The 24,841-nt window shown below is 44.5% G+C and overlaps 1 protein-coding gene across 4 annotated transcripts; it reads right to left on the bottom strand.

Moving 5' to 3' along the window:
- Nucleotides 1-4,315: 4,315 nt before the first annotated feature.
- On the bottom strand, nt 4,316-22,334 carry FAM3A (FAM3 metabolism regulating signaling molecule A). Of its 4 annotated transcripts, none has more exons than XM_075258824.1 (10): nt 22,255-22,334; nt 15,220-15,286; nt 13,966-14,076; nt 13,785-13,808; nt 11,653-11,776; nt 11,175-11,233; nt 10,833-10,883; nt 7,394-7,478; nt 7,180-7,306; nt 4,316-5,448 (listed from the first exon to the last, which is right to left on the bottom strand). In XM_075258824.1, exons 2-10 carry the CDS (start codon nt 15,230-15,232, stop codon nt 5,350-5,352), a joined length of 693 nt encoding a protein of 230 aa, XP_075114925.1. In that variant the 5' UTR covers nt 15,233-15,286; nt 22,255-22,334; the 3' UTR covers nt 4,316-5,349. The 4 variants fall into 4 exon arrangements, with proteins under 4 accessions (XP_075114925.1, XP_075114926.1, XP_075114924.1 ...); XM_075258825.1 differs by having other exon boundaries at nt 15,220-15,283; nt 22,255-22,323; XM_075258823.1 differs by lacking the exon at nt 22,255-22,334 and having other exon boundaries at nt 15,220-15,300.
- Nucleotides 22,335-24,841: the final 2,507 nt, after the last annotated feature.

Genomic DNA, 24,841 nt, shown 5'->3' with positions numbered 1-24,841 from the left:
GGCTATAGATAGATGTAAGTGCAAACTGACATTTTCAGCTTCAGCCTGTGTCAGGCTGGTAAATCAGACGCACCAGGATGTACAGTAACGTTCTGGTGCGCGTGAAAAACATGGAGGCCGCACTGAAACAGCACTAGCAAGCGGGTCTGCCGGGTTTCATACAGCAGGAACCTGGCAGCATTGCTCGTGATCAGAGAGAACTCTGATCACAGGTATTTAACCACTCGATACCGTGGTCAAATGCAATCACGGCATCTGAGTGGTTACTTTCGCTTTCTCTTTGCTTGTAGGTAAGTAGGTAACCTGATTATTATACTCAGAGGCCTGCTCACAGCCGTCCCCAGGGGAAGCGGGGGTGGCAGTAAGCAGGCCCAGGGAGGTAGGTAAATAGGGCGCTACCTGCTTGAAGGGTCCACTGAGGCCCGTGTAACCTCTATTATGCCCCACAGTGGCCCCCCTTGCAACCTCTATGATGCCCCACAGTCTATTATGCCACTGTGGGGCATAACATAGGCTGCAGGGGCTGCTGTGGGAAAGTACATGGAGAAGTAAGGAGTCAAAGATGTCTGTGTAGCAAACTATACAGAGTTAAGTCACAGCTGGAAGTAGTCATGGCGGTTCAAAGGGAAGAGACTGGAAATGTGGGAAGACGTCTCCACTGGGCTACAGGACAAATTTTCTCCCAATGCCAAGTAATTAAAGGGGTCTGAAGATTTTTGATACTGATCACCTATCCACAGCTGGAAGCAGTCCTTCTACTATTCAAAGGAATGGGATTGGGGCTGTAGCTCCAGGTACCACCGCTACACTGGCTGGTGCCCTGTACACTGTAGTGCTGGTGCCAAAAATATATGATCGGTAGGGGTTCGACACCCGGCCCAATCCTCTGTACAGTGCTGATTCCAGCACCCACCCAGTACACAATATGGGGCCAGAGACAGAAAGCTCCGTCCCCTGTATAGTGGCCCGGCCTCTTCACTACAGCTCAGCTCTCATTGACAGTGAAGGTGCCAGGCCACTATATAGCAGACAGAGCTTTCTGCTTCCAGCCCCTTATTGTTTACAGGACAAGCTACATACAGATGATCTTCACATGGGGCCAGGTGTTCTTTATGGCCATCCTGAGAATAGCAAATAGCCCATAATTTAAAAAAATAAACTCAGACAACCCCTTTAAGGTCCTCCTAAGGTTCTAGGGCCCAGAGATGACGGCACCTTCTGCAGCTCTTATTCTGTGTATAGGGAATAATTTTTATTACATCTGTCATGACAAGTTATTTAAGACGTGGCCATGTCCTTACTATCATTCCACAAGATCTATATATTTCCAGTGTCTTCAGTGGTTTCCTTGTATGGAGTGTTTGCACAGGCCGGGTCACTTCTGCAGTCTCATACTTTCCATGCTACATGGAGTCACAAACCAGAATCTGGCAGCTCCGATAAAGGGTAAACACCAGTCTATCATATATGAGGCCAGCTCAGCTCAGGCACTTCAGTCTTTCTATATTAGCACACTCAGATTCAGTATTGCAGGATTCCAGTACACTTGTGGTTTCCTGTGCTATTTCAGTAGTATATTGCTTTATGCCTATAACATTAGGTTTATATAGAAAAAAGGAAATAATCCAGTATCCGGCCAAGTACACAAATGCATAGAACAGGTCTTTCATTCTTGGATCCTTAAAGGGGTTGTTTTTTTTTTTATTGTTGATCCTTGAATCGATCCAGAATTGGCGCTGAAGGAGTATCACAACCATTTGAAATGGGATCTGATCTTCAATTGATGTCCTATCCTAAAATTGAAGGCTTAGGAAGATCACCAATTTTGCAAGACAACCACAAAGGCAGCTTGGGGCAAGACAGTGAAGAGGCCAGACACTGCTGGCCGGACTAGGGGACAGGTATGCCCCAGTTCACTATGCGAAGTGTCACTGTCACCCAACTGTGGTGCATGGTGTAAATAGAGTGGCTACTCCCTAATATGGAGTAGGAAGGTCACACTGTGCAAACCTTATGGGCATGCATGTATATTATATGTAATGTCTATAATGTTACAAGAAGCACCTCCTTGGTCCAGAGCTCAGAGATTTCTAGATCACCAAGCTATGCTGCTGCGTTCTCTTTAGGGCACAGCTATATGTAACCAAAAAATTCCACAAACAACACTACGCCTAAATGAGGTGGGGGCATAGAGTGCCATTAGAGTGAACTGCCTCTTTAATAGAAAGCAGGTCAGACAATGCAGCATTACTGACATCAGGTAACGGAGACTTTCTGTAGCAATTATGCATCAATTTCCATAAAAGCAATCTGTAATGGTACTGCTGAGGAAGGACATGTCTACTGAAACTGAAAAGCATTTGCTAACATTCGGATCTGTAATTAATCCCAAACCCACCCGTGCTGCTGAGCCATTACTCTGAGAGTCAGCAATGCTCTAGTAACGGGGTAAAGACGCACCAGGCGTGGATATCCAAGGGCAAGTAATGTTCCCGTCATGGGAAAGGCATGTGCTCAATAGCACAAGGCAGTTCAAGCACCCTGGGAAATTCAGGTAGGATTACTATGTGTTTTTTTTACAGAATTATAACAACCAAGCACAAGAACACCTAATGAAGTCCCTCAACACAAGAGCTCTGCAAAAACAGCACATCAAATCTCTGCTTCCCCAAAAGACTTAGGATGGAGTGGGTTAGAGAGCTTGGCTCCAGTAGACATTGGTCCAGTATTATCGCATACACTAGGGGCAACTCAGGCCAGAAAATCTGGTTTATACATTGGCCAGATCTCCTAGTCTTAACTTAGCCATGGGACAGCAATCCTTGCATCATAAGGCTGGGATTAGGAGTCTCCTTGTGGCTTTACTTTCCAGCTATACATACAGTATGGGACAGTACAACCACAAGAAGGCAGGGACTCCCACCAGTAAGATCACTATAAGGCAAGGAGTCCCGGCAGTATAGATCACTACAAGGCAAGGACTCCCGGCAGTATAGATCACGACAAGGCAAGGACTCCCGGCAGTATAGATCACTATAAGGCAAGGAGTCCCAGCAGTATAGATCACTACAAGGCAAGGACTCCCGGCAGTATAGATCACTATAAGGCAAGGAGTCCCGGCAGTATAGATCACTACAAGGCAAGGAGTCCCGGCAGTATAGATCACTACAAGGTAAGGACTCCCGGCAGTATAGATCACTATAAGGCAAGGAGTCCCAGCAGTATAGATCACTATAAGGCAAGGAGTCCCGGCAGTATAGATCACTATAAGGCAAAGAGTCCCATCTCCTGACTAGTTCTGGGCTGGAAAATCTGGCCAAAGTCTTGATTGCCCCATGTGCACAGTCAAAATATATAGATTTTTTTATTATTATTTCAGCAACCTAAACACATAGTTGTACATGCATGCTTAGCGATTGCCAAATGATGTTACAAAGTGAAGTACCCAATGTAGCACACAGATTGTCCAATAATGTACAAAGCCAGTACCCGGGAGGAATTTAGCCCAACCTTTAAATAATTTCTCTACATTAGGGCAATATCAAATAGATTTTATGGTCGGATATAATGGAGAGAGGGTTTGGAGTTTTGGGTCAGGGCCAAACAAATTCGCCATCGGGTTATTACTCACCTCTTTGCTGGTTTCCCATAGGCAATGCAAGCAGAAGCTTTCAAGTTGGAAAACTGTAAGACGTGGGTCAGGTAAATAGTGTGTTAGTTCTGCAGTTCCTGAAATGTAAGTAATGTCATCTCTGCTAGATGGAGTAGGTGGGCTTAGGTCAATATGTATCCCGTCTGTCTCCAGTCTTAGAAACCTTGGGGTAATTCAGGATGGGGCCATAAGGGCTTATATGTAGAGACAATATAACACAAGCCATACATTTTCTTAACTTCTTTCCAAGTCGCAATGGTGTCCCAGATTATCAGGGAAGTTTTAACAAATCTCAGTAAAGTGGAGTATCTAGTACGGAGTCACGCTGGCAACAGTCACAAACTTCCTAAATGTTGTTTCAAGTGTGAATAGACTGATGAATTCTACCCATTCAGTGCCTGGCTACCACTCAAGTTCTCTGCTTCAAAAGAAGCCCATTTTAGTGGCCATAGGGGCCCCAGAGGACAGCTAGGTAATAAATTGTGGTTAAGTGAGACCTTTCCATTACGGTACAACCCCTTTAAGGAAATAATATATATCATGTAAATATTTCCATTAAATAAACCACAGAGGCTGGTATAAGAAAACTTAATTTACTGGAAAGTACACATGATATTGTACTCTGTAAAAAAAAAAAAAAAAAAAAAAAAAAAAGAGAAAAGTCATCATGGAGGAAGCATCTAGGCCTGCCACCTTCTGCCCCCTATCCATCACATACGCTCTCACAATCAATGCACACGCACCCACTGCTAATGTCTTACACAAAGGCAGCCATACGCCACTCCCTCTGAATCACACCATGTATGAAGGCTACTGCAGCTCGCCCTACATTCTGGGTCATGGACGGGGATGATTTTTGGTGTGTGGTGTGAAATCACCACCGTTTATTAACCCTTTGCCCCCCCCCCCCAACTGTTTATAATATTAAAATAAATTATAATGATCTAGTAACATTGTCTCAGGGCACATTATATCGCACCCTTTGATTGCCTTATTAACATGCCACGTCGCCATTGAGGAGGAAGTAGTAGTAGTAGGTCATCAGATTCAGTCCCATTATCATCATTATTAAGCAACCATTTCAGGTTCTTCCAGGCAGAGAACCAAATATAGTAGGGAATGTGTGGTTCAGATGACCAGCACCATGTCGTCATATGACCAATACGACAATCTTAAAATGACCACTGTAGCCCTTATCCACCCCACCTCCCCCTCAATTAGCCACATAATGGCTCTAGAGTCTCCTGAGGCAAGTTCCTGATATCTGCCCATGCACATCCAGTAAGAATATCGGTGCTTGCAGAGGTTTAGCCCTAATGTTCATCTTCCACAGATCATGCAACGAAGACCAATGATGAGAAGGAGACATGCGTGGAATAAATGTACAATTACTTTTGCAACTTATTTTCCATCGCTCTTGATCAGCGAGTGGTTGGTAGATTTGGTAGTCATTATTTGGAGTCTTCATGCCATGTATCAAACCCGCTAACAGTCTGCACCTCTCATGGCTGGGTTCATCCAAATGCACTGGATGGAGAAGGACACCGGACTGGCAGTATTATCCATGTATGGTGCAGTTACTGTCAGTAGACAGATCAGATAATGGCTGACAGATCAGGAAACGGAGAAATCATTGATGTATGGTGTGTCACCAGTGCACTCGGGTCCTGCTTGGGTTGGTTGTCTTGACCACTCGTTCACTCGACATCTAGTGTACGTTGGGGCACACAGCCCTCCAACTCCACAGCCTCGGGCCATCCCTCATACTTGTTGCTGTTTTTACTGTTCTTCATCAGCTGTAAAATACAAGGGGACATTTTTTTTAAATTTAATTTGGGATTACATAGGGTGAAATTTCTCTGGCTTTTGGGCTTTATTTGCAAAAGATAAGAGGTCATTGGTTTTGGATAAAGGTTGGAGGACTTCACAAAGTGGCTCTTGCTCTAAAGGACCTGCCAGGTGACTAAACTACATCCACATCTGTGGTGAAAGCTGATCGCTACTTGGTCCATTAGCTGGGACTCCCACGATCAGCTAGTTAGGACCTTACATAACACAAGGGGTTCTGCAAACTGGACAATACTTAGCAAAGAATAGATTCTTAAGGCCTCATGCACACAACATTATATATATATATATATATATATATATATATATATATATATATATATATATAAAAAAAAAATTTTTTGTTTTATCCATTGTTGCGTACAGATCCATTCCTTTCTATGGGCCCCCACACAAAGCGATAGTTTTTGCAGCTGTGTGTCCGGGCCATAGTGAAGCGCTGCACATTATGGAGCAGGTCCTATAGCTGTCCGGATTTATAACTTGATCCATTCATCTCAATGTATGGTTAATGTGAAAATCAAGGATATCCATCCATATGACATCCGTGCCTTCTTTACTTACATACTAACAAGAAAAAAAAAAAATATATATATATATATATATATATATATATATATATATATATATATATATATATATATATATATATACCGAGCAACCCAGATGATTCCCAAACATACACTTAAATATATTTGAAAAGATCGTGTACCAAACACAAGGGAGATTTACAGCAGCAGTAATAACATCCAAATACCCCTTAGGGAACGATAAATGAAGAAGAAAGACCGATGGATGCGAGGATAAACTGCGCTACTCTCTTGAGATAAAATACGTTCTTTATTCAGCGGAATAAAGAACGTATTTTATCTCAAGAGAGTAGCGCAGTTTATCCTCGCATCCATCGGTCTTTCTTCTTCTTTACTTACATGTACCCTGCACACACGTGTGTGTACAAGGCCTAAAACAGGATTGCCCAGAATTAGAAACCCAAGCCTGCTTGCTTCCATAACCGTAACGCACCTATACACAGGTTGTGTGTAGTATTGTAGAGAGTCGCACTGAGCTGCAATACCAAACAAAACCCATGGGCAGGTGTGGCGCTATTTCCTAGCTCTTTAAAGATGCACACTAAGTTTGGCCTTTAGTGATTCTCTTTTCATTTTTATTCTAGCTGTCTCACAGGCATTGTCTTTCAGTTTGTTTGTTTTCGTGCGACAACAGTTTTTACTGGGGTCATTTTGTGATACATAAATATGGGTATTTTTTGCATGTGGAATGGAAATTATTACTGAAATGGACATGTCAGGAGTGAGGACTCTGATTTATAGTCAATCCATCATCACTGACTGCTGTATGTATATGGTATCATACATCACATACAGTATGTACATATTACTTGTTACACTATTACTATATATCTTTAGTTTTCAGCTTTGATAATAAATAGAGATGAGCGAGTAGTATTCGATCGAATACCTCCCTGCCATAGATATTCGTGTAAGCGGCCGAACACCAAGGGGTTAAGCGCATCGAATATTCGATGCGTTTAACCCCTAGATGTTCAGCCGATTACACAAATACTTATGGCAGGGGAGGTATTTGATCAAATACTACTCGCTCATCTCTAATAATAAACACAAGGAAGTAGAAAGAAAAGCCACAGACCATAGCCGTACCTGTTCAAACGGAGATTTATCCTGAACCCCTTTTGCTCCCACAAAGACCCAGCTGTCCCTGAATGCTACCTCCTTGGCTGAGCTGCTCCCCAGTTCAATGAACATCTTCCTGGCATCTTCATTCATTCTAGAGAGGGACACAAAAACCCAAGAAAGGTTCACACCATGGAAAAGTCAGTTTAGATAAAATGAAGTTGTTTCTTTTGCAACTCACTTTGTGGCCGGGTCATCATAGGAAGCCAACAGTAACAAGGTTCCTTCATGAATGGGGCGCAGATAATTCATAAGCTCGGTAACATCTTAAAAAGACAAAAAAACAACAAAAAAAACAGAAAACAAATAAACAAAGATGTGTGGAAAAGATGGCAAAGAAGTGAAGAGTATAGGACTTGTCTTTAGATAGTGTCAGGGTCTGGGGTTGCTAGGTGGGGTGGCATAGACACAAAAGTCCGGATTCTTGGTCCAAAACAAAGGTAGAGTTTATTTTCACTCAAAAATATAGTGCAGCAACAAAAGGAAACAATACAAAAATAAATAACTGCCCGGCTAGGCGCTAACTAAACACAGAATAGGTTACCTCACCTATATCAACAGAAATCCAAAAGCCAGTTGATTCACTCAGGACACGGCTCCAAAAACATGACCTCTCTGTTGACTCTCCAGCCAAGCTCTGCCAAAGTGTTGCTGCTGGAGCTGGCTTCTTAAGCCTCCTTGACGAGGAGACTCTCTGCCGGATCATCCCCAAAGTGTGGACTGGAGGGGGGTGGAAGGATAGGTCCCACTACCAATCCTACCTGCCATTCCTAAAAATCCAGCCCAGTAACTGGAACTTTGAAATAACACTCAGCAAACAATAATTATCTGCTGAGAAATGTTTTTTTCTGGAGTTTTCTCATCTCACCCACCTTCGTAGTCTGGGTGAGATGTACACCCCCTCCATTACCTGACCAGCCATCGGATTACAATAGGTCATCAATATACAACCGATAGGGATCTGGCAACTGGGGTCCCCACAGGTTAGCTAGTTGGAGACCACAGAGTTTGGGTAAGCACTGCAGCTCTTCAATGAATACCAGGCACAGTATAGTACTTTGCATAGGGCCTGTACTTGGTATTGTAGCTCTGCTGATGATGTACCATGTGACTGATGAATAAGATACATGGAAGAGGCCACAGCATTTGTGAGCACCACCTCTTTAAAAAGCAGATCTAACGGGTTTAAAGGTTAGGTTACCAATATGCAAGTCCCGATAAACCCCTTTAAAGGTGATGTTCCACAGAATAGGCGATGTGTCTGACCACTGGACACCTCACTAGTCACATGAATGGGAATTTTATGTATAATCAGTTTTTATAAAAGATTTTCAAAAAAACGTAAAATACAAAACAAACTGTGAAATCAATAAGTAAGGCACGCAGGCCACGTACAACAGAGACGGGCGAGAGAAAACCCTCGACTGGCATATCGTATCAGCATAAACTCAGTACCATGGCAAGGTGAGAGGGAAAACAAATCAGCGAAAGCCGACCAAAACAAGTAGCAATGAGAAAGGGAGGGGAACAGGGACCAGAGTAGAACATAAAAGACAAACAGAATGACAAAGCTACAATCACAAACACAAAAGACGAGACAAGACAGAAGGGAGAGGGTGAAAGCCAGAAGGGGAAAAAAAAGAAAGATAGGAGAATGTGAAGAGCATTCGAGCCCCAACTCAGGAGAAAGAGGAGAAGTCGGAGGACTCCTGAAACAGCACCCAAGACCAGAAGCACTCGAACTCGCCAGAGGCACTCGAACCTGGAGGAGTCAGGTGGATCCTCCGCAACCAGAGCTTCCATTCTCCAAATGAGGAGAAATTCCTGGAGAAACTCAAGCATGGAAGCTGGAGTAGGGCTACGCCAGTGTCTTGGTATGACAGCCGTGGCAGCCGTGAGGAAATGCCCCAGGAGGTCTTTCTTAATCTCAGAAATATTACAAGGAATGACCGACAAAAGGGCTAACTGGGGAGAGATGGCGACAGGGCGCCCCACAGACTTTAGAGCAGGGGTGCTCACACTTTGTCAGCATGTGAGCTACTTTATTACATGACCAAGTCGAAAGATCTGCTACCCACTTCTTGTAGGCGGGGCCAGGCCTGTGGGCGGGGCCGGGTATGTGGGCAGGGCCGTGCGGAGCATGAGAGCAGGAGACAGCCGCGTTCTGTGGCCGCCCAGGGATCCCCGCTGTCTGCTTGTTCATAGCGCAGGCTGAGAGTTATCTCTGGACACTGGGAGGCCAGGGCTGCGGCAGCCCCGCCTGCCAGTGTCCGTAGAGGACTCAGCCTGTGCTGTAAATAAGCAGCACCCCAGCCCCCTCCATCCCTAAGAGCAGCCTGCAAGTGTCCGGAGTGCTTGTTCACAGCGCAGGCTGAGAGTCGACTCTCAGCCTGCACTGTGAACAAGCAGACACCGGGGATCCCTGGCTGCATCCCGCGATTGACCCATACGTCCATTGCGATCGACTGGTAGATCGCGATCGACGTATTGGGCACCCCTGCTCTAGAGTATAGGGAAAAGACTGCATACCAGAAGGGCCGAAGGACCTCACAGTCCCACCAAATGTGGAGCATAGTGCCCTTTTCGGTACCACAGCGCCAACACTGGTCAGAAACCGTAGGTTAGATCCTGTGAAGTAGGTCAGGACACCTATACCATCGGGTTAGAATCTTGAAGCTCCTCTCCTGTGCACTGCAGGGCAGAGCCAGTAAGAAGGACTTGTCCCGACCAGCAGGTTGCAGACCTAAGGAGAGGTCAGAAATCCAGGCATCCACATAGGAGGGAAGCCCCGGTGTGGCATCAGTGAGGAGTATTTCATACAAGGCTGACAACGCGCGCTGAGGGGGGTCTGCGTGCGAGGATGGACTCCAAGGCCAACAAGGGTAAGGAGAGCTGGGGTGGGAGGGAGAATTTCCTTAGGAAGGATGAGAGCTGATTATGCTCCAGCCAAGATAGGCATAAGTCAGGATGAGAGAGGCATAACTGAGTGAACGATGAATGGGATTTTTGCATCCCTTTAATAAAATATAATAAGGCATAAGAGGCCAATACTGCATAGCAAGTGTGGAGAAACTCATATAGCAATAAATAGAAAAAAACTTCCACACTTTAATAGTATAAATCTATTCAAGTTTATTAGTATCTAAATATAAAAAAAATACAGATACAAACAGTGTTACCCTGTACTACACATACCACCTTGGTGTTTACTGGTACTATTATCTCTTTGATTCCCCACAATATTTGTATGTGTATTGGATGATATTATTTGTATCTGTATGTTTTTTATATTTAGATACTAATAAACTTGAATATGGTTTTAGACTATTAGAGTGTGGAAATTTTTTCTATTTATCCCTTTAATAAAAGGAGCAACTGAGACAAATGCGCCATTCACAAGGTGGCTTTAGGACCACTGTCCTCGTGATCACTTGGGAACCTGGGACTGTAATGGAGCGCTGGTCACACAAGGACTTTCGGTCCCCTTTCCTTCTGATCGCTGTGGGACCCAGGGGTCAAGCCCCGAGCGATCGGACAGTGGATAGGTAATAAGCATCCATAATGGCACAACCCCTTTAATTCTCTCATAGCTAGATTTAATTGCACATATGAGAAGTTACCTCCATCCCACATGTCGAAAGTCTTGGCCTCGATGAGTTCTCCATTCACTCCTGGAATATGGAAAGAATCATGTTAGTTTCTTACCAGTGTACAACTGGGGACATAAGACAGCAAGGGACCCTATAGCAAAATTCTGAAAGACCCTCACCCAAAGAGTATCATTTACCTCCACCTTACACTATTCAATACCAAAATTAAAAATACACCCCAAATTTAGTCTACTATATATAGGGAATCGCACCAAAGAAGCTTAGCATTGCCCACTGACTAAAGGGATTCTTAAGTTTAGTATATCACAAGAATGTAATATTGGTAAGTAACGTACACGCCAACTAACTTACCATTAACTAGTGCAATGTTCAGCCCACGACCGACATTGTTCTGGACACTGCTCATCAACCTGTGATAAAAACAAAAAACAAAACTATAAAAAGCAGTAGAAAATTCTACATTTATTGCAAGGATCCTTAAAGAGTAGCTGTTGTTTCCAGCGACTTATCAAGGGAAATAACATGGAGAATAACTATTTCTATTGCCATGAACTGCTCACAGATTGTCCCACTGATGTGATATTTAGTAATAAGCAGGAAGTAAACATCAAGTGCTCTGCAGTGCCACCACAGGCAATATAGAGAATTACACCGTTCCCATTGAAATCCATGTTTTTTTATGTAATGCACAGATATGCAGAGTCCTCCAGAGTGAAAGACATTCTTTATAGCTGCTCTGGCTAGTAGATGAGGTCCTAACCTAACCCTAGCTCACTGCATAGCTGGTAGAACCATACCCACCACCATCTTGCATGCAGTTTGGACTTACATTTTATCTTCAAAGCAGATTTTCGGGCCAATGACGTTCGCTGCCCCACTCACTACTCGGAAGGCAAAGTGCTTTTCAGGACACGGCTGCGGTAAGCCACATTTATACTTCCTGGGCCGTGGGTCTGAGAGGAAAGAAGGCAGAGGTCACAGAAAGACAGAGAAGGCTGTGACAGAGAGGTGCGGCTCATGTGAATGTGCAGAACCGGCCACTAAGGGTCATTTACGAAAGTCAGTGACGTCAGAAGTATAAAAATGTATAGATGCATTACTGCGGGGGAGGGGGGGGGGGTTATGTCAGTCAGCAACCCAAGATAACAGCTAAATATTCAGTGCTTTCAACATGGGCACATAACATAGGTTGCTTTAGACCCAAACCCAATATACAGCCTGGATGAACCACAGATGGATAACCCTCTGCCCATCTCCATAAACCTGTCAATGGTGTACCTTCCATAGAAGGAGCCACATGGTAAGAAATAGGCCCAGTACTGATCTTCCTTATTCACACAAGGTGTTCCTGCAGCCACCACTATAGGGAGCTCACTGCACTGAGATTTTGACAGCTTTAATTAAAGCATAGCTAACCTGTCGGATGACTTTTGGAGTTCTATACATTTCATGCATGCATTATACTGTATCCAAACTCTGATTGGAAGCGAGGCCCTAAAGGCATCATTCCCACTGGATCAAACTTTGTTTTACATTGTGAGACCAGTCACTATAAAACAAGCGGATTGCTGTGAGGGCATTTAGAAGACTTCACACATCAGACTTTTGTGTATGGTCTTTTCTGCAGCTGGACTGTTACATTCCCCCAAAATGTACTTAAGAATTAGAAGCTCAGAAACAAAAGGTGAGGTTAACCAAATTCTACCACAACAAGGATAAGCTGCCATATGTGTGTACAGACTAGCCACCATATGCATTGTATTCTGCAATTGTAACAGTTTTCCCGACTACAGGAGCCATCTCTTGTGACTGGAGACTAGATTCTAGACTAGACTACTGTGGCTGAACATAGAGAAAACAGGAGGTTGCGCTTCATAACTATCTGACTCAAAAGTAGCAGCATATAGGGCATTATAGAGAAGTACTGAGCAGCACTGATGTGAATAAAAAAAAGTTTTTTGTAAAATTTGTGAACATGTAAGCAGTGGTATAAATACATATGCAGTGAGCTCCCCCTAGTGGTGGCTGTAGTCATACAGTTTTAGGACTTATGTGAAGAGAAAAGAGACTTGAAGCTCCACAGTAATTTTATACAAACGCCCTATGCATCTTTTTCTGAATGTGTCCAAGTAGGTGGGGCACAAGAGTATCACTAGAAAAACATGCCAAAATTTCAGAAAATTGGACAACTAAAGACGACTTGCTCTATGCTTTCAGTGTACTTAGAAGAGACATATGACACATTTAAAATAATGCACTGACACTAAGACAAGCAAAGCTGCAGTGTAGAGCATGAGGGAAGTGACAGAACCGCACCCGACCCTTTGTCATTTCAGACTACTTTGCACCTATATTAGAATTAATGACCAAAGCTGTATCCCAATGGAGCAGAGTTTAAAAATGCAGCCAAGCAGCGAAGATTGTTAAAACACATAGAAGGTAAGCATTACCCACAAATACATCCCGTTTGCCTAAGTGGAGCAGCAATTTATGTCCGCGGTTCGTAAATGAGCCTTAGTTTGCAGGATCTACATATGTCACCAGTGGATTTGAGGTATGCTTTATCCATGGATGACCATGCAGACACTTCATCCAGGACTAGGGTGTGTGCCAGCTGTACCCAGATGTATAATGGGACTATCCAGGAGTCAATAAGCAGTCATCGATCTTGCATGTATTTTGGCATAAACTGTGCAGGTCCTGGTTTCACACATCTGTATACCAGCGCAGCACATGCCGCAACACAGTCTGGTAAGTTGTGTCGCTGTCAGAGACGCTTGCTCTGGTTTAACCGTGTTGGGCATACAGTCGCTTGCACCACATGTGAAATGAATGACAATTTCATGAGTAGCAGGTGGACTGAGAATGGTTAGTGAAAATTATCATCATTCAGGTGTCCAGTTAGTAGAAGTTAGTACAAGTGTGCCCAGGTTTTATGGAGACACTGGCACATATACTCACCAGCTGTACTGACCACATCGGAACCTGCAGACAATGAGCACAATTAAGACAACATGGCAAGTCAATATATTAGGTGGGCAATACATTAGGGGGCTGAGAGTGAAGCGTGGTATTGATCACAATATAATAAATGAGATGAGAGGGCACAGCCTGACCATGGCAGGTATCATGACTTACTTACCACCCATAATCTGCTGTAATTGGGGAAAGCCATTCTGTGTTCCCAGGATGATTCCAGCTAATATCCATGTCAGGCCCACTGTGAGGAGTACCACGATAATACGCACTGGACCTGTCATCACATACCGGAATGTCAATGTATTCAAGCCTTTCACCCACATCCCAGTTGAGAAGTTCTTCATAAAGGGATATTCCCTTCTCATAAAGGGATAGTATATGGCTAGAGTAAGCCATCACTTAGGAGGAGTGTTGAATAGGTTATCATTACCTGATCGGTGGAGATTGGATGTCCAATGCTCATGCAGATCACCTGCTTGAATGAGCAAAGCTTCCACTTTACTTGACGTTACATTCATTGGTCACATGGCCTGTTTGAAGCTCAGACCCATTGAAATGAATGAGGTTGAGCTGCAATACCAAGCACAGCCCCTATGCAATGTATTTGATACTGCAGTCTTCTTAAATAGCTGATCTGTAGAGATCCATATGGATCAGATATTGATAACCTATCTTATGAACAGGTCATTAATATGTAAACCCCTTCATGATTGGTGGGCGCCTGACATCAAGGACACCCCACTGATTCGGAGAACGGAAGGACGGCAGAACTAATTCAGGACTGTACATCAGTGCTTTGGTGACCTGTCATGCAAGGAATTGCAGGAGAGATCCACTCAAATAAATGTGGCTAGCTGCAGTTTCCTGCACAGCCAAGTGGCCAAGAGTCCCGCTGTGCATTGATAACAGCTCTAAATCAGAGCTGTGGCCACTTAAACCGGTTTCCTCAACCACAAATGGCCTTTTAATACTGATGACCTACCCACAGAATAGCTCATCAGTATGTAATTTGTGGTGGTCCAATACCAGGACCCTGCACCTATCGGCTGTTCTGGCAGCCTCCAGGTGCTGCAGTAGATGTGAAGTGGGTGCAGTCTGCTCCTATACAAGTAATAAGAGCAGAGTTACAACCCTGTCACTGAAATATTAGTAGCCTGCACATGCTTCTTCTCCACGGCAGCAGCTTCCAGCACCTGCAGACTGATGGAACAGCTTTACCTGTGTAGGGCCCGGGTGTCAGAACCCGAGGTATCAGATACAATATGGAGGAGAAAAAAAAATCAATATGGGCCCAGGACACCACTGTAATTCTAAGAATTGTTGCAGTCTCAGAGGCTGCACCTCCATTGATCATAAAGTGATGGTATATCCCAGGGACATGAGACAGGTATACCCCTTACAGGGTTAGTAAACTTACCTGCTAACCGCATAATTTAGTACAGAGGCACAATTCCTGCCCTAGAGCACTCGGCTTTTCTCTTCTTCTAGCCGTACCCGCAAAATAGAAAGAGAATATAGAGATTAGATTACTACAAGTGTCACATCGTGTGGAAGAATTTCACAAATAGTATAACTTTCCCTAAACTAAGTCCCTGTTATCTCACAGTCTCCGTCTAGATGGCGCTGTGCTACTACTCGTGGCATTTAGTGACATACAAAGGTATAATCATACATGTCTATAGTGTAAAGTGGTGGGATAAGCGGCAACACACCTCATATCCCCAAAATACTTCTAACCTAAATATGAAATACACCTTGTGAATCATAAGTGTTGCATGTGACCCTAAACACCTACACAAATACATTTTTATCCAACACTCAAGACTGCAAAATAAGTCAAACCCCAGTCATTAAGTTTACTGAATACATTGGAAAATACTAAGCCACACCACTATACAATATACGGCGCAGCTCTTTTCTGAATGCTTGGGTCCCTTCATAGAGCTGATCATGGGGGTCCCAGGTGTCAGACCCCACAGATCTGATATTAATGACCTATCCTCCTGTACACCACATCCATATCAGCAGCGGACTCAAACCTGTGGCCCTCCAGCTGCTGCAAAACTACAATACCCAAGATGCCCTGTATACTAAACATGAACTACTATCTATTAACACTATGTTTGCCTGTAAATACTGTAGTGCACCCCTATTGCTGTCTCCTTACAACATGTTCATCATATGATCCAAGAGTAAACACAGGGAACAATTTAGAAAGGTGAGCAGGTATCAAGGGCGCCCGGCTCCAGTTATATCAGAAACATAGTTACCGTATGTGGTTTCATTACTACACTGTGCAATAGCCTTAAACCTTCAATCCACAAGGACATGCTGGTTGTTCAAAGTCACAAATTCTCATAACACATTTCCTTTAAAGGGGCTCTATCAGCAAAATCATGCTGATAGAGCCCCACATATGCGTGCATAGCCTTTAAATAGGCCATTCAGTCACTGGTAAAATTATATTAAACTACCCCCCCCCCCCCCCCCCCCCCCAGTTTTAAAATAAAACCCTAAAAAAGAATATGTTGTACTTACCTATCGTGCACGGTGTGCGGGCATTCAGGGTCCGACGGCATCTTCAGCCACGCCTCCTCTTCCAGCGATGTCCTCGGGTCCAGTCTTCCTCCGGCGCTCACAAACTGCCATTGATAAATAATGTTGCGGATGCATGCGCAGTAGCAGTAGGACATCGCTGGAAGAGGAGGCGTGGCTGAAGATATCGTCGGACCCTGAATGCCCGCCCACCGTGCACAATAGGCAAGTACAACATATTCTTTTTTTAGGGTATTATTTTAAAACCGGGGGGGGGGGGGGGGGGGGGTAGTTTAATATAATTTTACCAGTGACCGAATGGCCTTTTTAAAGGCTATTCACGCATATGTGGGGCTCTATCAGCCCCTAGCCCCCCTAGGCCTCTATCAGCCCCTTTAAGTGTATGTTCACATGTGTCATGTATGCAGCAGATTTTCCATCTGGATCATCTATAGCCTATCACAGCCGCAGCGATGTGGATGAGATTTTCACAATTGCAGACTAGCACATCTGGAGACAGACATGTACTGTATACTATAGCAGTCCTGAATTTACTGGGATTGTCCCAAAGCTTCAGAGACAGTTCTGGCAAATGTGTCTTGCCTAGACCAGAAGGGGCATAAGGAGGCAGAATCAGGGGCCACGGGTAGGGAGGAAACAGGTGGGCCGGGGGGGAGGGGGGGGGACGGCCTTAAAGGGAGGCAGTGGGACGTAAGGTGGGGGCCGGGGGACCATGGGCGCAATGGTGTTGGAGGGGCCCACTGCACCCGCAAGGCAAGGGGAGGGGCCGCGCTGCAGGTGGGTCGCGCAGAGGGTGAGGGGGCTGCGGACGAAGTCGCAGGTAATGCTAGTATCTTAGAACACTCCAACACATCTGCCAAGTATATACCGTCTAACACTTCAACCACTACCTCAGTTATATACTGTATAACACACTGACCAGTCTGACAGGTATATACCGTCTAACACTCCAACACATCTGCCAACTATATACAGTACTGTCTAACACTCTGACCAGTCTACCAGGTATATACTGCATAATACTTCGACCAGTCCACCAAGTACCGTATTTTTCGGACTATAAGAGGCACTTTTTTTCCCCCAAATTTTGGGGGAAAAGAAGGGTGCGTCTTATGGTCCGAATGTGGCCTCAATACAGACCCAGCATCCGCTGTAATAGGAAGGCGGATGCCGGGGAGGGTTAGACGCCGGCACATATGCCGGGGCCTGAGACATCGCTACACTCCTGCCCTGCATGAAGCCAGCAGCGGCAGAAGTGATGCTATTCCGCTCCTCCATCCCTCCCCGCAATAGCAGCATCGCTCCTCCCGCTGCTGGCTTCATGCAGGGCAGGAGTGTAGCGATGTCTCAGGCCCCGACACATGTGCCGGCGTCTAACCCTCCCAGACATCCACCTATTACAGTGGATGCCGGGTCTGTATTGGCAGCCCCTTCCCCCCCCACCCAAAGTGTAAACTATCCCCCCCCCCCTCAGGACGGTCCCCACCGGCCCCATACCTGTAAAGTTGCAGGCCAGCTCCTGCGTGGCGATATCGCAGGAGCCGACCTGTTCGGGTGACAGCCGGGAGCCTAATGAAGGCTCCCAGGCCTGTCATTGCAATATTACCATTGCGGCTAGTCTATGACCAGCCGTAATAGTAATATACAGAATGTCCCATAGATGGTAATACAGTTGTATTGCCGTCTATGGGACTTGCAATCAAATGACTGCAGGTTCAAGCCCCCTAGAAACTAATAAAATAGTTTAAAAAAAAAACCACAAAGCTTTAAAAATACATAATTAAAAAAAAATTAAATAAATAAGAGTTCTAAATCACCTCCATTCCCTAGAATACAATGTGGCCTTGCAGCTGTTGCAAAACTACAACTCCCATATATTAAATATTTTTACCATTTTTTGCTTCCAAATTTTTTTCCCTATTTCCTCCTCTAAAATCTAGGTGCGTCTTATAGTCCGAAAAATGCGGTACTGTATAACACTCTGACCAGTATATCAGCGATATACCGTATAGCACACTGACCATCCTGTCAGGTAAATACCGTATAACACTCCAACCAGTCTTCCCCGAATATTTTCCGTATAACACTCCAATCAGTCTCCCCGATATAGTCTGCATAACACTACAACCAGTCTCCCGCCATGGCTTTTACTCACTGATTAGATGAATGGGCCTAATCTGCTGTAATCTCTCATGCCAGGTATACTCTGTATAATACTCCTACCAGTCTGCCAGGTATATTCTGTATAACACTCCTACCAGTCTGCCAGGTATATTCCATATAACACTCCTACCAGTCTGACAGGTATATACTCCATATAACTTTCTTGATATTTTTCCCAATGAGGCCTGCATTATGAACTGCCTGAAGGGATACACATACTGTCATGCAAGGGGTTAGAGAAAAGCATTGACTCATCCATGGCTGTATGTATGGCATGTTTTCCACTTGCCATAAATATATACAGATCATGAAGTATACAACAGAATTGCATTATAAGCGATTTTCTATCTTCATCACTAAATAAACTTGCTTTACCCATTGCATTAGAACAGTTGCCTTATACCTTGTAGGGCTGCAGGGAGCTCACGACCGGCTCTGACATCAGAGTGGGGACACAGTACCCAATGTTTCAGTCCGTGCTTGGAATAACGCAGATAATAAATTATTTAATCCCATTACATCACCTACGGCGACTGTGTTGTACACGTAGCTGGATGTAGTTATACTGCCAGGGTAGGCGGACGCATGTCCTGGCATATGATGTTCTCACGGCATGCAATGTTTAGTAAGGACAGGATGGAGTGACCTAAAGCGTTGGATCAAGTGTTCTCTGAGTCACTACATTCTGCCAGGCACTTCCCATTATTTGTGATTTATACTGTGCCAAACATATGGCATATGCCCCTATAAAACTAATTACATATTTATGTAATATAGTGTAAGTAATGTACAGGTACAAGAATGTAACACTGAGGACTGGAGTCACCAAGCCGCCACAGTAAACACAAGCTCAGCCCTGGTGAAAGGTTCTGCCCATGCCCTTCAAGCACTCTGTGCATGGGCACTTCCTCCTGATGGCAACGCAGCGAGCTGAATGCTGCTCTCAATGATAATGCCATGTAGGAGCAGAAACATATCCCATGCAGAGCTAATCAACTTTTTATGGCAAATCAGCCTGCATGTGCACTGGAGGTGGAGCCTGATTTGCCTACAAGTGCTCTGCTTCTCGCTGGGAATGAGATTTCAGCCTCTGCCTGCCATAACAGGAGTCATTAATTTAGTGGTGGCAGTGATACTTCCTTTCTCCACCGCCATCAGCACTAGGAGCGATGGGAGAATGAGCGTCGTGAGCAGCACAAGCAGCGTATCCTGAGAGCCATTAGGAGTCAGACTAGGAGTCGGGAATGTGTGCCAGTGCTGGAGTACTATACAACTAGCCACAGCCCCAGGCATGGAGTGGACATTAGCCCTCAGACATAAAGGCACCAGGGCAGGAAGACATAAAACCTGTTTTGTAGCCAGTCCGTGCAACATGGAGCAACATTGGGGTTATTGTGATGCACATTAACCCTGATGATGGGTCAGTTAAGGGCTCGTTCACATCTGCGCCCGGCACTCCGTACTTGAGGTTTCCGTTTCCTGCCTAAAACAGAGGCAGGAGACGGAAACCTGCAGGAGGCTCTCTCACCCATTCATTTGAATGGGTGAGAAAGCTGTCCGGCCGTGAGCGGTGGTGAGCGTTTTATGCTCTCCGCCGCGAAACCGGGTTTTATAATCCGGACACAGAGTCGGACAATGCAGTACTCTGTGTCCGGATAAAAAAATCCGGTTTCGCGGTGGAGAGCCTAAAACACTCACCGCCGCTCACGGCCGGACCCGGTCTATGGTTTCCGTCTTCTGGCATGCAGAAGACGGAAACCATAGAACGGAGACCCTGAACGCAGGTGTGAACCTAGCGTTATCTGTATTGGCAACCGCATTTGTAAGCCCTGATATAATCATGTGATCACTTACCCCAAAGGAAAATGGAACATCATGCAAGTAAAAAAAAAGTTCCAGCACCAAATATTTTTTCTCGTCAGAAGAAATATATTAAAACATAACTTTTAATTAGAAAACACAAAAATAAGTAATGAAATGCCAAACAAGGAAAAAAAAAAAAAAAAAAAAAAAGGATATGCACAAAAGCACACTACGTACTGGACCTAGATGGGCTTATGCTTTTCGGGACCAGTAGTCCTTTAGTCATAGCACTAGAGCAGGGGTAGGGAACCTTGGCTCTCCAGCTGTTGCAAAACTACAACTCCCAGCATACATACTTGTACTGCTGTTTTTGGAACTCCCATGGAAGTGAATGGAGCATGCTGGGAGTTGTAGTTTTACAGCAGCTGGAGAGCCGAAGGTTCCCTACCCCGCACTAGATGTTTACTGGGTGCAAGTTGGAACATATATACGCTCTCACGTGGGGGGTTAAGCGGCCGGCAAAGTCTGCGTGCCAGCCGCTTCCATTCCTCCCTATGGGAGCGTGCTATTCGAAACGGCTGTTTCGAAGTGTTCGCTCATCTCTAATAACAATTCTTTCCCAGTTTGGCATTTATTTTTTATGTGTTTAATCATTTATGTGTTTTCAATTAAAAGTTATGTTTTAATATATTTCTCTGACAAAAAAAGACTTTTGGTGCTCGAACTTCTTTTTTTACTTGCGAGTTGATTCATCCGGCTTCTGATCGGGAAGTTGTTCTTGAGCATCATTTTTTCTTACATTGGGCTGCGAGATTCACTATTTCTGTGATACTAATATGGAACATCCCATAATACATAGGCTATGATGTGCACACGGATATAAGAAGAGGCATGAGACGAATAGAGATTCATTATACTACACTACATATTGGTATCACAGTCCAGACCTCGGTATTACAACTCTACATCATCCTCTACCTGGAGAATTGCTGGTTGGGCAAGTCCTTAAAATGATATCTAAAGAAACGCAAAAGTGGCAGACGACAAGTGACATAAGGGGCCCCCAAACTAACAGCAGATCCTTATGCAGCAGGGATTTTGGCCCCTGAACTTCTTACATGCGGTCAAATCTATCTTTTAGTTTTCTAACTAAGTGAACAGCATAAAATATAGTCATAGGATCAACATACATCCTATACCTGCATTCATTTACAGGTGAGGCGACCACCGCCATCTTTTATCCTATCAAGTTACCTGTGCTATGTCTGTCTTAAAGGGGTTTTCCCATTAAAGGCACTGGCTCTTATCCATAGGATAGGGGATACATGTTGCATCACCAGGGACCCCCAGTGATCAGGACAACAGGGGGATTAAAAGTCTCCCTACATTCTCTACATGAAGGAGCTCGTGTGACCATCGCTCCATTCACTTCTATGGGGCTGCCGGGGGTAAGTGTCTTTAATAGGACAATCCCTTTAAAGGGATTCTCTATAATACAAACAAATTACTATTATATGGTTGGTAAAAGCTGATTCTACCTTTTCGGCAGTGCTATGATTAACAGATTTGTTGCTAGGGTCATAATGCTGGTCAACGTCACCTCATAGGTGATAAGTCCCTAGCAACCATCTTAGCCCTAGGTCCTTAGTCTGGTGTCATGCTCCACATATTTCTATACAGCAGTTTAGGTGGACCTCCCCTTTAAGTACATGGTATAGCACAGTTTATGTGCAAGCCAATCTATGGTAACCGGCCATGCCAAGTTTCTGTAACCATTTCTTCATTACATGAAAGCTTCCAACCATGTACATAGTGTCTGCCAAGGCAACAATACAACGACATGGTGGTAACGTACACAGACATGCTGGGACTTGTCGTGCCACGACATCTGCAGACGCTGCAGTCGCCTCGTGCATGACAGGGTACTCACCTCTATATACTATAAACTCCTGCGATATCACGATAGAACCAAGCGACAGCTTCCTACTCCTGACATATCCGGAAGTGTTCACAACCCCTACAGGTAGCGCCTAGGACTATTGTCAAAATATGATTGGTGGAGAAAAGAGCGGGTCATCATTGATTGGCTGCTTATCCAACCAATCGGAAGGCGCGCCGTTTGGGTCACATGGGGATAACGCTGGAGGGCAGCCATATTGGTACACCCGGAGAGCGGACGGGTCCTGTGCTTATGGCGAGGGGGACGTCGTGCTTACACTTTGGTAGATGGGGCGGCCGCGTGTTGCTATGTCCTTAGAAAATCAACCTGTAATATCAGATCCTTAGTCATACAATACTATAATACTGCCTAACAAAGCCAAAATAATAACAGCATATAGTGCGCTATACTGTCACACATAGCCAAAATAATACCCCTATATAGTGCTCTATAGTGTCACACAAAGCCAAAATAATACCCCCAAATAGTGCTCTATAGTGTCACACAAAGACAAAATAATACCCCCATATAGTGCTCTATAGTGTCACACAAAGCCAAAATAATACCCCCATATAGTGCTCTATATTGTCACACAAAGCTAAAATAATACCCCCATATAGTGGTCTATAGTGTCACACAAAGCCGAAGTAATACCCCCATATAGTGGTCTATAGTGTCACACAAAGCCGAAGTAATACCCCCATATAGTGGTCTATAGTGTCACACAAAGCCGAAGTAATACCCCCATATAGTGCTCTATACTGTCACACAAAGACAAAATAATACCCCCATATAGTGTTCTATACTGTCACACAAATCCAAAATTGTACCCACATATAGTGCTCTATACTGTCACACAAAGCCAAAATAATACCCCCATATAGTGCTCTATGTTGTCACACAAAGCCAAAATAATACCCCATATAGTGCTCTATACTGTCCCACAAAGCCAAAATAATACCCCCATATAGTGCTCTATATTGTCACACAAATCCAAAATTGTACCCACATATAGTGCTCTATACTTTCACTCAAAGCCAAAATAATACCCCCATATAGTAATCTATATTGTCACACAAAGCCAAAATAATACCCCCATATAGTGCTCTATACTTTCACTCAAAGCCAAAATAATACGCCTAAATAGTGCACTGTACTGTCATACAAAGTCAAAATTATACCCAAACGGCCATACTACTGCATTACATTGCCAGAATAATACTTCCAAACAGTGCCATAATACTGCCTTACAAAGTGTTACATCCGCACCCATTCGAAACTTCTGTGCCTTCCGCTCGCACACTGTGGCGCAGGAGGCATGTTTAGTTTTGATTCTTTGCTCAGAGTGGCTACTGGGAATTGCTCCTCTAGCAATTTCCTTACGCCAAAAAATTTTATACCCCCAAAAAGTGCCATAATACTTTCATCCAAATACAAAATAATACTCTCAAGCAGTGCTATAATACTGCCTTACACTGCCAAAATAATACCCCATACAGTGCTCTATTCTGTCATATTAAGTTACAATAATAACCCCAAGAAGTGCCATAATACTGCCTTACACAGCCAAAATACTACCTCCATACAGTGCCCTATACAATCATACAAAGTAAAATAATTAAAGATGAGCGAACACTAAAATGTTCGAGGTTCGAAATTCGATTCGAACAGCCGCTCACTGTTCGAGTGTTCGAATGGGTTTCGAACCCCATTATAGTCTATGGGGAACATAAACTCGTTAAGGGGGAAACCCAAATTCGTGTCTGGAGGGTCACCAAGTCCACTATGACACCCCAGGAAATGATACCAACACCCTGGAATGACACTGGGACAGCAGGGGAAGCATGTCTGGGGGCATAAAAGTCACTTTATTTCATGGAAATCCCTGTCAGTTTGCGATTTTCGCAAGCTAACTTTTCCCCATAGAAATGCATTGGCCAGTGCTGATTGGCCAGAGTACGGAACTCGACCAATCAGCGCTGGCTCTGCTGGAGGAGGCGGAGTCTAAGATCGCTCCACACCAGTCTCCATTCAGGTCCGACCTTAGACTCCGCCTCCTCCGGCAGAGCCAGCGCTGATTGGCCGAAGGCTGGCCAATGCATTCCTATGCGAATGCAGAGACTTAGCAGTGCTGAGTCAGTTTTGCTCAACTACACATCTGATGCACACTCGGCACTGCTACATCAGATGTAGCAATCTGATGTAGCAGAGCCGAGGGTGCACTAGAACCCCTGTGCAAACTCAGTTCACGCTAATAGAATGCATTGGCCAGCGCTGATTGGCCAATGCATTCTATTAGCCCGATGAAGTAGAGCTGAATGTGTGTGCTAAGCACACTCATTCAGCACTGCTTCATCACGCCAATACAATGCATTAGCCAGTGCTGATTGGCCAGAGTACGGAATTCGGCCAATCAGCGCTGGCCAATGCATTCTATTAGCCCGATGAAGTAGAGCTGAATGTGTGTGCTAAGCACACACATTCAGCACTGCTTCATCACGCCAATACAATGCATTAGCCAGTGCTGATTGGCCAGAGTACGGAATTCGGCCAATCAGCGCTGGCTCTGCTGGAGGAG

The sequence above is a fragment of the Leptodactylus fuscus genome, chromosome 11 (genome assembly GCF_031893055.1).
Source record: "Leptodactylus fuscus isolate aLepFus1 chromosome 11, aLepFus1.hap2, whole genome shotgun sequence".
In the NCBI taxonomy this organism is placed as follows: Eukaryota; Metazoa; Chordata; class Amphibia; order Anura; family Leptodactylidae; genus Leptodactylus; species Leptodactylus fuscus.
Note: the sequence above shows the minus strand (reverse complement) of the source record. Positions and strands in the feature narration are given on the sequence as shown.

Bases quoted from the DNA above. Each gene is read 5' to 3' on its own strand.
- FAM3A (XM_075258824.1), bottom strand. The intron at 13,809-13,965 runs GTAAGTAAGTCA...CATTGTCTGCAG, and splicing joins ATTACAGCAGATTATGGGTG to GTTCCGATGTGGTCAGTACA. The intron at 7,307-7,393 runs GTGAGTTGCAAA...GTCCCTCTCTAG, and splicing joins TATGATGACCCGGCCACAAA to AATGAATGAAGATGCCAGGA.